We start from the raw sequence: 12,438 nt of genomic DNA, 5'->3' as shown, positions 1-12,438 counted from the left end.
GGATGGGGAGGAACTGAGATGATCTTTTTATGAGATGCTTTGAATAAAAGTTTTCGCTTCCCTGGGAGCTGGAGCAGGGCTGGGGATTTGTGACGATTCTCCAGCCTTGGAAGCTGGGAAGCGTGGCTCTTCCATGCTGTGTTCTCAGACCTGGAAAGTTTCAGACTCGAACAATTAGAGAACAAATTGACAATGGCTTCGTTCCTGGGTTTTGAGCAGGGAGCTGCCCCTGAAGCCTCAGGCTGAGCAAATGCTCACCTGGCAGGTTTTCAGCTCTCTCTGTGGACACTGGCGGAGCTGCTAGCAGAATTACAATGCCTAGGAGGGATAATAAAGCTGCTGGGGGGACAATTTTGGAGTTGAATACTCAAACAGCGTAGCTCCTTCTTCTTCCAGCAGAGCCAGCTTGACGAGTAGGAGTCTCCAAGAGGCTTTCATCCACCTCCCACAAGGTTCCCCATCCCTGCCAAAGTTGAGGCAGCTCCAGCGAGCAGCGCAGCGCCTCTTGGGCATGGCTGCAATGCATTCGGGGCTGCTCAGGCTGCGACCTGCATCTCCTGGGGCTGGCTGCGTGCGTCTGCCCCTGCCCCTGATGATGAGCGGCCTGTGAGAACCTGTCCTGGTGCATCCAAACAAGCCTCATTGAACCAGCCAGGCAGGGAACTGGGGCATCTTTTATTTAGCTGAGGAGTAATGGAGTAGCCTCAGGCTCCCGGAGGGGATATTTCCATGCTTTTTCATAAAGCGAGGGTGAAGCCTCATCTTCAGGGGAGGGGTTGCTGTGTTCGAAGAGCGTCCCCATTAGCCAGAGTGGCTGGGCCCCATCTCCAAGGTCATCCCTTTCTCCTTGGAGAAGCGATAGCAGGCGGCCGCCTCCATCGGATCCTCCCTTTGCTCCCAGCACGCGGCGGCTGCATCGCAGCTGCGTGGGCGAGGGAGATGGGTCTGATCCTCCGCCCTCCCTCACGGGGCGAGGGCCGGGCCTGCCAGCGCACGCTGGGCTTGGAGGAGCTGTGTGTCTGGGGAGGCAGGAGCCATGAGAGAGCCCTGAGGGGCGAGCACGCGGCTGCTGCCTCATGGCGGGGAGCAGCGGCCATGTTGAGGCCCGGTGGGACTGGAGGAGCTGCCTCCTCCTCCTCCTCCTCCTCCTCCTCTTCTTCATCTCCTCAGAGGGCCGTGGGGCCCTGCGTCAGCGCTGGGCGTGGGGGCCGGCTGTCCCCTCCACTATCTGATGGCCCCCGGCCGCGGGCTGTCCCCGCGCCCTGCATCCTGCTGGCAATGCCGCCAGGCAGTTCAAACAAAGGCGGTGGCTGACGCACTGCGGAGCCGGGCAGGGCATGAGCCCCGCGGGCCCCGACCCCGACCCCATGGGTTGTAACCGGGGCCTGGGCACGGGGATGCTCAGATCACCCCAGGACGGCCTCCCCCGGGGGGTCTCGTCCCTGTCCCCATCCTGTGGTGCGCCGGGTGGGCCCCCCCGGCAGGTGTGAGGCTGGAATGTGTGGAGAGGCATCTCCGTTTGCGTGGGTAATTCGTGCTAATTGCAGGGGGTTTATTGACCAACTAGGAGCGGTTCTTCCTGTCGCCGAACGCAAACTGCCGAGAGCTTGGCGGGCTTCCAGCGGAGGTGGAGGGCGCAAAGCGGTGAGCTGTAAGGTTTTTATGGTGGCCATCACCTCAGCTCGGCAAATAGTGAGCCTGACGAGCGCGGGGCTATAAAGGGCAGCTCCTCTCTTGTCCCGGAGGACTCAGCAAGGGGCTGTTATTCCTTCTGATCTCCATTTGGCAGGTGAGGACAGGGACCCCCAGCCTGCACCCACTGCTGACCGCTCTCCCCAGCGCAGTGCCGGGGGGCCCAGGGGTGGTGGGAGCGCTGGGGGAGGCAGGCGCAGCCATGCAGTTTTCAGCCCCGCGTTGACTTTTGTTGCTGCTCCTTTGAGGGGAAGATGAGCTGGGTCTGCAAATAATCCCCGCTGCCGGGGATTAGGGCAGATAAAGGGGGAGCTGCGCTGCGGTGGCATGTGATTTGCCTCCATAGCCTGGGTCTGGCGGGGATGCAAGCTGGGGGAGAAAACAAAGTCATGCACAGAGTCCCTGCAGCCCCACTGGCCCCTGCTCTGTCCTTGCCACTGCTGCTGCCCAGCACCAGCACAATGCACGGGGTCCGTGGTCCGTGCTGGTGGCCGCACTCTCCCTGTGGTCCCCACAGAGCAGCGTGGCTCCCCTGGGTGCCCCCCACCAACACCAGCACCGATAGGGCTGGGACCCCCCTGGCGATGCCCCCTGGGGACCCTGAACCCTACTGGGGGGCTGCAGCAGTGACCCGTGCTGGGGAGGGGACGGGGGCACAGCCCCGGGGTGCCAGCTCCTGCGAGGGACCGGGCTCAGGCTGTAGCAGGGTGGGTTGGCGACCCCATGTGAAGGCAGCAGCCACTGTCCCCGAGGGATTTGGTGACCCCCTTGAGCTCTTGCAGGGGACACTGCCAGAAGCGAGGAGGATGGTGGCAGCGGCCAGGCGTGCCCTCCTGCTGCTGGGCTGCACGGCGATCCTGCAGGTCACCGGTGAGTCCTGGTGTACACCCCGCGAGCTGGGGAGACGCTTCTGGCTCGGGGTGGGGGGCACGGGGCTGAATCTCCATCCCTGCAGGTCTCCCTTCAGCAGGCGGCAGGTACCTGGTCGACTGCCCCGAGGGCTGGTCCTACTACAAGACCAGCTGCTTCAGGTATTTCCGCCAGCTCCGCACCTGGGACGAGGCAGAGGTAAGCCCACCGGGGTGCGCGGCCGGCTGTCCCCCCACCCCTACAGCAGGGTTGCGGGGTGCCGGTGCCCCCGCACTGCCCCGTGTCCCCCCCGCAGGCACAGTGCCAGAGCAGCTACTCTGGAGCCCACCTGGTGTGGGTGGAGGAGCCCAAGGAGGCGGTCACCCTGCGCAGGGTCATCTCCTACTACCAGCGCTCGCAGCCCGTCTGGTTCGGCCTCCAGCTGCAGCAGGTGAGGGGGCGGTGGGTGCCCGCGGGGCTGGGGGCGGCGGGGCCGTGCCTCTGACCCTGCTCTCGTGCGCAGGGCAAAAGCTGGCAGTGGACCAACGGGGGCAGGTACAGTGACACCATCAATCTTCCTGGGAACGGTGCCCATGGGGGGGAATGCGCCCTGCTGACCCAAACCAGCGGTGAGTGCCTGCAGCCCCATGTCCCCATGCTCGCTCTCAGCTCGTGCCCCTTTCTCCTCTGGAACCCCGTGAGCATTTGGTGTCCCAGCTTGGGGTCTGTCCCACCGGGCAGGGGGAGCTGAGAGCTGCTGCCCCTCTCCTCCACCAGCCGCTGACCCCTCTGCACATTTCTCCTGCAGGTTTTTCCGTGTGGTCCAGCGCCGACTGCCAGCGGCGGCACCACTTCATCTGCAAGTTCACTCCCCCGCAGTGAGCGCCGAACCCCGCGCTGGCTGCACTCCTCCCATCCTACCTCCGCCCTTAACTCTTAAAAATAAACCCATAAAAAGAGAAGCATGCAAATTCAGTGTGTTGTTTTTGCAAAGACCTGGGCTGCTCTGCCCACGGGCGTCGGGGCGAGGCAGGGGCAGGGGCAGGAGTAGGGTGCTGCTGCAGCTCCCAACACTTCCCAGCTGCTGGTGCTGGTGGAGTTGAGTGGGGAGAGAAGTGTTTGGGGTGAGTCCCCAGGGGCCATGGAACCAGGAGGGACACAGGGTGCATGCATAAAGTGTCCCTGGGTGGGGACAGGGTTGTCCTGGGTGTGCAGGCACAGGGGACAGGGCCCCCCCTGGGTGCAAACGGTTCCCGTGCACACGCGGGTCCAAGGGGCCATGTTGACAGTAGCACCAGGACCAAAGGTCCCCTTCTGTGCCACCGCAGTGCTGCTCCAAGCATCACGTGCCTGTTTGCTCTGCTGTTTTGGACACGGCTCTGCCCCCACACACCTCATCTTTTACCCCGGAGCAGCCACACATGAGAAAGGTGGACGCGTCCCAGGTGGCATGGGTGGCACCGCGCACCCACCACCCTCTGGTCCCTTCCCCTGGGCAGCAGGGGAGGTCACACAACACTGTGCACGCTGCCTGGTGGCCACAGATGGCGAGCCACCCGTGCCACTGCCACCACTGCCCTGTGGGCACAGCGCCGAGTGGGTCACTCACAGGCACCGAGCCCATCCCGCTGCTCTGCCAGGCTCCAGCCAAGCATGTCCCGAAGCTTTGGGACACAAAACAGAGACATCCTGCAAGTCCCCCCCTCCAAAGCCAGCGCTCGCTCTGCTGTCCCTGTCGTGTTGGCTGGTGCTCGGCGACCTTTGAGCACCAGGGCCCGGCATGCTGATAAGGGCTGGGGGGGCCACGCTGCCCGCCCACGGTGGGACCAGGCAGTTTATAAAAGTGCTGCGTCAAGCCCGTCCTGCCGTCTGTCCCTCCGTTTGTCCGGCGGCCGGGGCGAAGATGCTGCGCTTGGTCGGCCGCGCTGCGCGCTGCTGGGGGGCCAGGCGGGGGCCGGCGCGGGCACCCCGCGTGTCCCAGTGCCCCGCGGCCACCCTGCAGGCACGGTGAGAGCATTCATGGAGCAGGCAGGGTGGGCACAAAGCCCAAAGGTGGGGGGTGTGACACCCAAGGGTGTTGGCGTGTCGGAGAGGGGGCCGCCACGGGACCGTCACCGCTCCCTCTGCCCCGCAGCCTCTCCAGCGCCGCAGCGGCGGCCGGCACGGGGACCTGGCCCAAGGACGTGGGCATCCTGGCGCTGGAGGTGTACTTCCCCGCACAGTACGTGGAGCAGGCCGAGCTGGAGCGCTACGACGGCGTGGAGGCCGGCAAGTACACGCGGGGCCTGGGCCAGCAGCAGATGGGCTTCTGCGCCGCCCACGAGGACATCAACTCCCTGTGCCTGACGGTGGTGCAGCGCCTGGTGGAGCGCGGCCGCCTCTCCTGGGACGCCATCGGCCGCCTGGAGGTGGGCACCGAGACCGTCATCGACAAGTCCAAGGCCGTCAAGACCGTCCTCATGGAGCTCTTCCGCGACTCGGGCAACAGCGACGTGGAGGGCATCGACACCACCAACGCCTGCTACGGCGGCACGGCCTCGCTCTTCAACGCCGCCGCCTGGGTCGAGTCCAGCGCCTGGGACGGTGGGCACGGACAGGACGTGGGGCTGGGGGGCAGCCGGGCACGGGGAGGGCAGCGTGGGATGGAGGAAGGAGGCAGGAGGTGGCCTGAAAGCCAGGGATGCTCCAGCGAGCCCTGAAGGCAGCTGCTGCCCCTCCAGGCTGCCCATCACCTTCCTTTCTCCGCCGCATCAGCCGTAGTACACCATGGTGCAGGGATCGGGGTGTCGGGGTGGGGCCAGGACCGCGGGATGGAGGCTGCTGCATGCTGATGTCCCCACCGGCCCCTCTGTCCTCCCCCAGGCCGCTACGCCGTGGTGGTGTGCGGGGACATCGCCGTCTATGCCACGGGGAACGCGCGGCCCACGGGAGGGGCCGGCGCCATCGCCATGCTGGTGGGACCCAACGCCCCCCTGGTGCTGGAGAGAGGTCGGTGCCACCGCCGAGACCCCCGGGGACGGGGGGTGACAGTGCTGGGGGGTGCCCAGTGCTGGGCACCCCAGGGTCCCGGCTGGCTGTGCCGCCCTAGGCACCCGGGGAGGCCGGTGGGTGCTGTGGCCATGGCGGTGACGGGGTCACCGCGACGGGCAGCACCCAAGGGTGCTGGGACCCCGACACCCGGCAATCCCCTGTGCCCCCAGGCCTGCGGGGGACCCACATGGAGCACGCCTACGACTTCTACAAGCCTGACCTGGCCTCCGAGTACCCGGTGGTGGATGGGCCCCTGTCCATCCAGTGCTACCTGCGGGCGCTGGACCGCTGCTACGCCGTGTACCGCAGGAAGGCGGAGAGCCAGCGGCAGCAGGGTGAGCGCTGCCACCGGGGCGCCCGCACGGCCCCGCAGCCCGCGGGAGGCTCACGGCCCCGCTCTGCCTTCCAGCCGGCATCCAGCAGCCCTTCACCCTCGACGACTTCAAGTTCCTCATCTTCCACACGCCCTTCTGCAAGCTGGTGCAGAAGTCGGTGGGGCGGCTGCTGCTCAACGATTTCCTGGCTGCCCCCAACCCCGACACGGCTGGCGGTCTCTACAAGGGGCTGCAGCCTTTTCGGTGGGTGCACGGGGTCCCTCCGTGTCCCCCGTCCCTCCCAGTGCGGTGGGGACACCCCGGATTGCTCCTGGGGCTGCCTGCACGGGGTTCAAGCCGGGCTCTCTCCGGGCAGCGGCATGAAGCTGGAGGACACCTACACCAGCAAGGAGGTGGAGAAGGCGTTCCAGGCGGCCAGCCAGGAGATCTTCAACCAGAAGACCAAGCCCTCCCTGCTCCTCTCCTCCCGCAATGGCAACATGTACACGCCGTCCATGTACGGCTGCCTGGCCTCCCTCCTGGCACAGTGAGTCCTGGGGGGCTGGCGGTGGGGGGAGGCCGATTTGGAGACCCCCAAATTTCCTTGCGTGCCACCCCCACGTGGGCACGGGCTCGCCTCCCGCCCCGCGCTGTCCCCGAGCCAGCGTTTCCATGCCACTTTGCTGGAGAGCATAAAGCCCTTCTGTCAGCGCCACGGGGATGAAAACCCCCTTTTTGTGCCCAAAGAGCCCCTTTTTGTGCCCCACCACCGGCCGGGAAGGAGCCGTGGGAACAGCCAGGCACCAGGGCAGTGCGAGAGCCCCGGGATGTGACAGGGGACAGCAAACCTGCCCTGCGCCTGGTGTGGCAAAATTGCCCCGTTTGCTGTGTCCTCCTGCTGGTGCAGCCTCCCTTATCTCCCCCTGCTTTTGGCACCGCAGCTCTGGTTGTAATTTAATCCAGCCCAGCGTGCCAGGGCGCTTCTGGCTGAGGACGCAGCCCCTCACGCCGCCCCTCCGGCCCCAAATGGCTCCCAATTCCCCCCACAGGTGCTCGGCTCAGGACCTGGCCGGCTCCAGGATCGGCGCCTTCTCCTATGGCTCGGGGCTGGCCGCCAGCATGTTCTCGCTCCGCGTCTCGCAGGACGCCTCCCCGGGTGAGCCCCGTCAAGGGGGACGGAGCTGGGTGCTGGGAGGGGAGGGTGGTGTGGGGTTGTGGCCGAGGATGCTGGCTCCCCCTGACCCTAACCCTAACCCTAACCCACGGCCAGGCTCGCCCCTGGACAAGCTGCTCTCCAGCCTGGCCGACCTGCCCACCCGCCTGGACGCCCGCAAGCGCGTGGCCCCGCAGGACTTCGCCGAGATCATGAAGCGCCGGGAGGAGACCCACCACCTGGGTGAGCGGGGCCACGGGGGGACAACCTCCCCTTTGGGGCCCCGTGGCCGTCCCCGCTGAGCCTGGTGCCCTGTCCCCGCAGCCAACCACACTCCCCACGGCTCCCACGCGGACCTCTTCCCCGGCACCTGGTACCTGGAGCGGGTGGACGACAAGTACCGGCGGCAGTACGCCAGGAAACCCCTCTAGGGCACGGCGTGGTGAGGGGGGACGCTGCCCTCCCTGCCTGCCCCCAGCCCCGGGACCCTGCTCATTTTAGGGTGGGGAAGCAGCAAGCAGCCACTCGGGACCCCGAGCTGGTGGGGACGGGGGCGTTTTCTGCCCAAATACAGGCGGCACAGGGAATAAAGCGTGGGTGCGAGGAGGAACGCCCCAGCTCTGGCTCCCAGTCGTGAATGGTCACTGCTACCCAGCCATCCCACCCCATAAAGGACCCCAAACACTGTGCTGTGGGATGGGATTTATCCCTGGGCACCCCATGTGCCCGAGGCACATGGCACCTCCCAGCCCCGTACCCCTTGGATAGGTGTGTGCCCAGCACCCTGGGGCCAACGGGGTGCCAAAATGCCATTTTCCCAACTCCTGACAACGGCACCGTCCCCAGGGGAAAGCCTGGGGGGACAATTCCTGGTGGCTAAGAGCGGGGAGGCCACGCAGGAGGGCTCAGCACTTCTTGGAGCGCTGCCTGGTCCCTGGGCACCGTGGCCAGGCAGGACCTCGGTGCTGCAGCAGCGCCTGCAGAGACCTTTGCACCCTGAGCAAACAGCGCTGGGGGTGATGGGGCAGAGCCTCGAGGGGCAGAGGCTGCGGGGAAGGGATTAGGGTCAGCTACGAGGGACGCCATGGGGCAGAGCCGCACGGACGAGGCACGGCACGCTCTCTCCTGGATGTTTTATTATTTAGCACGGCGCTTGCCCAGCTGCTGGGGTGCTGCGGGCGCGGGCAGAGCCCGTGCTGGCGGTGCGGGGCTAGAGGTGGAGCTGGAAGGCCTCGGCGACGCGCGGCTTCAGCTCGGCGAGCTCGGGCAGCGGGGCCGACAGCCCTGCCACGCTCCACTGCTCCCCGGCCACGGCGCCCGAGCTGTGGTAGGACTGGAGCTGGACGCCCGCTTTCCCCAGCAGCCCTGGGCGGGAGGAGAGGGCTCAGGGTCTGCAGCCTGCCCTGCTGCACCGGGACCCCACGTGGCGGTGTGGGACCACGGGCAGCGGGGCTCTGCCCACCCCACACCCCCTCAAAGCTCCCTGATATTATTCCTTCCTCCACCCCTTCGCTCCAAGACCCCAACCCCGTGCCCAAGCCACCCTTTTTCCACCTCTCCTTGCATCACCCCCCTGCCACCTTCCCCCTATTGACTCCGGGCTGGTTTTGGGGACCCCCTCGGGCCGTTCCCTCTCTCGGGGTGACACGAGGAGCTCACCAGCGAGCGTGGGCAGCGTGCTGGGTTCGGAGGCCTTGGCTCTGTAGACGAGGACGTGGCCGGCCAGCGGGGCCGGCTGCTTGAAGGTGGCCCCGCCGAGCTCCAGCAGCAGCGGGGTGCAGCCCTGCACCGTCCCCACCGCGCGCAGCGGGGTGCCCTGCAGGGACACCTGCAGCAAGCCAGAGCTGCCGTGGGGCTCGGGGGCCACGTCGCTGTGGCTGGCTGTGACCTGCGGGGCAGAGAGGCGGCTGCTCAGCACCAAAGTCCTCTATGGGGTGTCCCCGGGGGCCACGGCACCCCTGCGGGGTCGTGCCGCTTGGGAAGGAGGGATGGATGGATGGGGTTTGGGGCATCCATCAGGCTGGCGTGTGGAGCTCTGGGTGTGCACAAACCTTCAGGCCGGCCTCCTGGGCCAGCAGCAGGGCGTTCACCAGGGTCACCTCCTTCTGCCTGCCTCCAGCCAGCATGCCCGAGACCACGGCGGGCGCCAGGAAGCTGCCAGCATCCTTCAGGGGGGCCCCTGGGGTGCAGAGCCAGCAGCGGGTGGTGCGGTCAGCCGGTGCCCACCCCTATCCCGTCCCTCACCCCACCTCCCAGCCACCTCCCGGCCCTTTTTCCACCCCCGGTGTGTCCCCTCGGGGTGCAGGGTGCACCCTGCCCACCTCACCTAGTGTGCAGAGCTGCAGGCTGCCCTGCGCCTGCTTGGCCGCCGCGCGCAGCACCGAGCCCAGCGCCTTGGCCAGGGCAATCCAGGGCTTGGTCTGGGGCGCGAAGGCTTTGCTCAGAGCCTGCCCGTTCACCTGTGAGGAGGAAGAGGAGCAGGAAGGGAGATGGAAACCCACAGGTGAGCCCAAAGGGTCCCGCAAGCATTGTGCCAAGGGGGACACTGAGGCACGGAGCGTCCCCGCTCCTCTCCCCGGTGCACGGGGGACTCACCACGCCGGCCAGCCCCCTCCCGGTGGCCATGTCCACCATCTGCATGGCGATCTCCTTCCCGCAGCGGCTCTGCGCCTCCCGCGTGCTGGCGCCCAGGTGCGGGCAGCAGATGACGTTGGGGTGGTTCACCAGCTCCCGATCCTTCGGGGGCTCCTGCCGGCACAGCCCCAGCCCGGCCTCAGCCCCGCGCTCGTTTTGGGGGTGCCGGGGTTGGGTTGGAGGGGTTCTGGATGGGGTAGGGTTGTTTTGGGGACCCATCTCACCTGCGTGAAGACGTCGAGGGCGGCCCCGCCGCACTGCCCCGACTGCAGCGCCCGCAGCAGCGCGCCCTCGTCCACGATGCCCCCGCGGGCGCAGTTCACCACCTGCACGCCCCGGCGGCACTTGGCGAAGGTGCTGTCGTTCAGCAGCCCTGTGGGGCAGGATTGGGGTCCTGTCAGGATCCGTCAGGACTGGGGATAGCAGAGGGGGATGCCCCGGACACCCCGCACCCCCCTGCGGACCACCCGAGCCCCCTACCCGTGGTGGAGGGCAGCAGCGGCGTGTGCACCGTGATGAAGTCGCAGCGGGGCCAGATCTGCTCCAGGGGCAGCTGCTCCACGCCGAAAGTGGCCGAGGTCTCGGGGGTGATGATGGGGTCGTAGCCGATGGTCTGGGGCAGAACGGGGCAGGGGTCTCGCTGCTACAGCCAACACCACCCCCAGCACTGCCCCCTGCCCTGCTCCTTACCTTCATGCCGAAAGCCTGCATCCGCGTGGCCACCTCCCTGCCGATGCGGCCCAGCCCCAGCACGCCCAGCGTCTTCCCGTTCAGCTCCATGCCCATGTACTGGGGGGCGAGGGGAAGGCTGAGCGATTGCAGCCCCCCACCTTGTCCCCCACCCCGCTCCGTGCCCGCCTCCTACCTTCTTTCTGTCCCATTTGCCTTCCCTCATGGAGGCTGCCGCCTGCGGGATCTGCCTGCAAGGGGGGGGAGGTCAGAGCGGGGCTGGGGGCTGTAGGGTGGACGTGACCCCCCCAAACTGCCCCACGCTCACCTGGCCAAGCACAGGATCATCCCGCATGTCAGCTCGGCGGCGCTGAGGCTGTTCCCAGCGGGCGTGCTGGGGACAGAGAGCGGTGTCACCGGCGTGGCCTCACCTCGGGGGTCACCCCCTGCACCCCAAAACCCCCCCCCTCAGCTCGGTGGCACCGCTCTGGGCCCCGTTCTTACTTCATCACCAGCACGCCCTTCCTGGTGGCCGCCTCCACGTCCACGTTGTCAACGCCGGTGCCCGCTCTGCCCACCACCTGCAGCCTCTCGGCCGCCTCCAGGACCTCGGCGGTGACTTTGGTGGCCGAGCGCACGATGAGCCCATCGCAGTCCTGCCGGGGGGACGGATCCCGTGCGTCGGGGCGGGCTACGGGGACGCCTGGAGCTCCCCGGGGGCCCGTCACCCGTGGGGGCGGCGGGGCTGGGAATTGCCACTGCCGGGGGCGCAGGGCTGGGATCGGCAGCGTGAAACCAGCCGGGGCTCTTGCATCAGACGGGAGGAGGCGGGGACGGGACCCGCTTGGAGAGGGGGCCCGCGACCTCCTCGACCCCACAGCGTCCCCATGATGTCCCCGTCACGTCCCACCAGGGAACAGGGCTGTGAGGCCACCGCAGTGCCTGCCTGGCACCCTGCTGCCACCCACCCAAGCCGGGGGTGACGGCCGGCGGTGTCCCGAACCCCGCGTTGTGCCCGGACCCCCTGGGCGCTCACCGCGATCTCCACCAGCAGCTCCTCCTTGCTCAGCCCGGGTTTCTCCAGCACCTGGATGCCACCGGCCTGCAGGATGTCCCTGCAGCAGGGGTCCAGGCTGTCGCTGATCAGCACCTTCTGCAGCTTGGCCAAGGCCATGGTGGGGCTGTCAGGGTTGCGGGGCCGTCGGGGTCCGTCCGTGGGGCTCCCGACCAAGAGGCTGCTGCGGGCCGCCCGCCGGGCTAAATGCTGCCAGAGGGGCACGTTTGTGGGGCTGCGCTGCTGCCTCATTGGATCCCATTTCCATAATCCCACCTCTTTTCCCTCCTCTCCCACCCCGCTCGCCGCTGGGTGGCTGTGAGCCCGGGGTCTTGGCCCCATTCCCGGAGCCCCCCACCCTGTGGCAGGGGGGATGGTGGAGAGGGGAGCTCAGGAGGGGGCTGTGGTGGGGGCCCCCCAAGCCCTGAGCACCCCCGTGGGTCCTGCACCCCCCTCGCACCGCTGTCGTGTCTCAGTTTCCCTGCCATGGAGAGGCAGGAGGGGGGCTGTGGGGTGCCAAATGGCTGAACCCCAGAGCTGCGGGTGCTGCTGGCAGCCCCATCCCTGGCCCTACAGGGCATGGTGCCCCCAGCCCCCCAGCAATGGGGTGTCCCCAGCCCCACAGAGGGGGGACAGCTGAGAGATGAGGCAGCGCCGTGCCCCCTGCCCGCCCCGGCATCGCGCCCACCGTTGAGCAATGCCCCGATAAGGGGCCGGGGGCACGGGGCCAGCCCCGGCCTCAGCTCCCAATTACGTGGGGTGCCCGGGAGCCGCCCAGCAAACGCCCTCCATGGGGCAGGAGCCACGGGGCTGCAGCCGGTGACCCCGTGGGGAGAGCGCCAGCCCTATAGGGGACAGCATGGGGACGCGGCACGGGGATGGAGAGGGGCGGAGGGGGTCCCCTTTGTCCTGGGGACAAAACCTCGTGGTGAAGCCAGCCCCAAACCCGCTCGCTGTGGGCTGTGTGCGCCCCGGCACCACGCACAGCCCACCGCGGCCACGGCCAGGGAACAACCGTGACGCCACAGGGAGGAAAGTCCAGG

The 12,438-nt window shown here is 67.6% G+C and overlaps 3 protein-coding genes across 3 annotated transcripts; 2 read left to right on the top strand and 1 right to left on the bottom strand.

Moving 5' to 3' along the window:
- Nucleotides 1–2,498: 2,498 nt before the first annotated feature.
- Nucleotides 2,499–3,423, top strand: REG4 (regenerating family member 4). The gene is made up of 5 exons (XM_032192294.1): nt 2,499–2,562; nt 2,660–2,760; nt 2,858–2,992; nt 3,065–3,170; nt 3,350–3,423. The coding sequence occupies exons 1-5, from the start codon at nt 2,499–2,501 to the stop codon at nt 3,421–3,423; spliced, it is 480 nt and encodes a 159-aa protein (XP_032048185.1).
- A 1,021-nt stretch (nt 3,424–4,444) lies between these two features.
- HMGCS2 (3-hydroxy-3-methylglutaryl-CoA synthase 2) lies at nt 4,445–7,616 on the top strand. The gene is made up of 9 exons (XM_032192533.1): nt 4,445–4,548; nt 4,676–5,124; nt 5,404–5,529; nt 5,742–5,906; nt 5,981–6,149; nt 6,262–6,432; nt 6,935–7,041; nt 7,156–7,281; nt 7,363–7,616. Exons 1-9 carry the CDS (start codon nt 4,445–4,447, stop codon nt 7,467–7,469), a joined length of 1,524 nt encoding a protein of 507 aa, XP_032048424.1. The 3' UTR covers nt 7,470–7,616.
- A 540-nt stretch (nt 7,617–8,156) lies between these two features.
- PHGDH (phosphoglycerate dehydrogenase) lies at nt 8,157–11,560 on the bottom strand. The gene is made up of 12 exons (XM_032192412.1): nt 11,378–11,560; nt 10,846–10,997; nt 10,670–10,735; nt 10,538–10,592; nt 10,363–10,461; nt 10,153–10,285; nt 9,897–10,045; nt 9,634–9,786; nt 9,365–9,497; nt 9,090–9,217; nt 8,698–8,926; nt 8,157–8,403 (listed from the first exon to the last, which is right to left on the bottom strand). Exons 1-12 carry the CDS (start codon nt 11,513–11,515, stop codon nt 8,249–8,251), a joined length of 1,590 nt encoding a protein of 529 aa, XP_032048303.1. The 5' UTR covers nt 11,516–11,560; the 3' UTR covers nt 8,157–8,248.
- Between the last annotated feature and the right edge of the window lie 878 nt (nt 11,561–12,438).

Source organism: Aythya fuligula, chromosome 8 (genome assembly GCF_009819795.1).
Source record: "Aythya fuligula isolate bAytFul2 chromosome 8, bAytFul2.pri, whole genome shotgun sequence".
In the NCBI taxonomy this organism is placed as follows: Eukaryota; Metazoa; Chordata; class Aves; order Anseriformes; family Anatidae; genus Aythya; species Aythya fuligula.
Note: the sequence above shows the minus strand (reverse complement) of the source record. Positions and strands in the feature narration are given on the sequence as shown.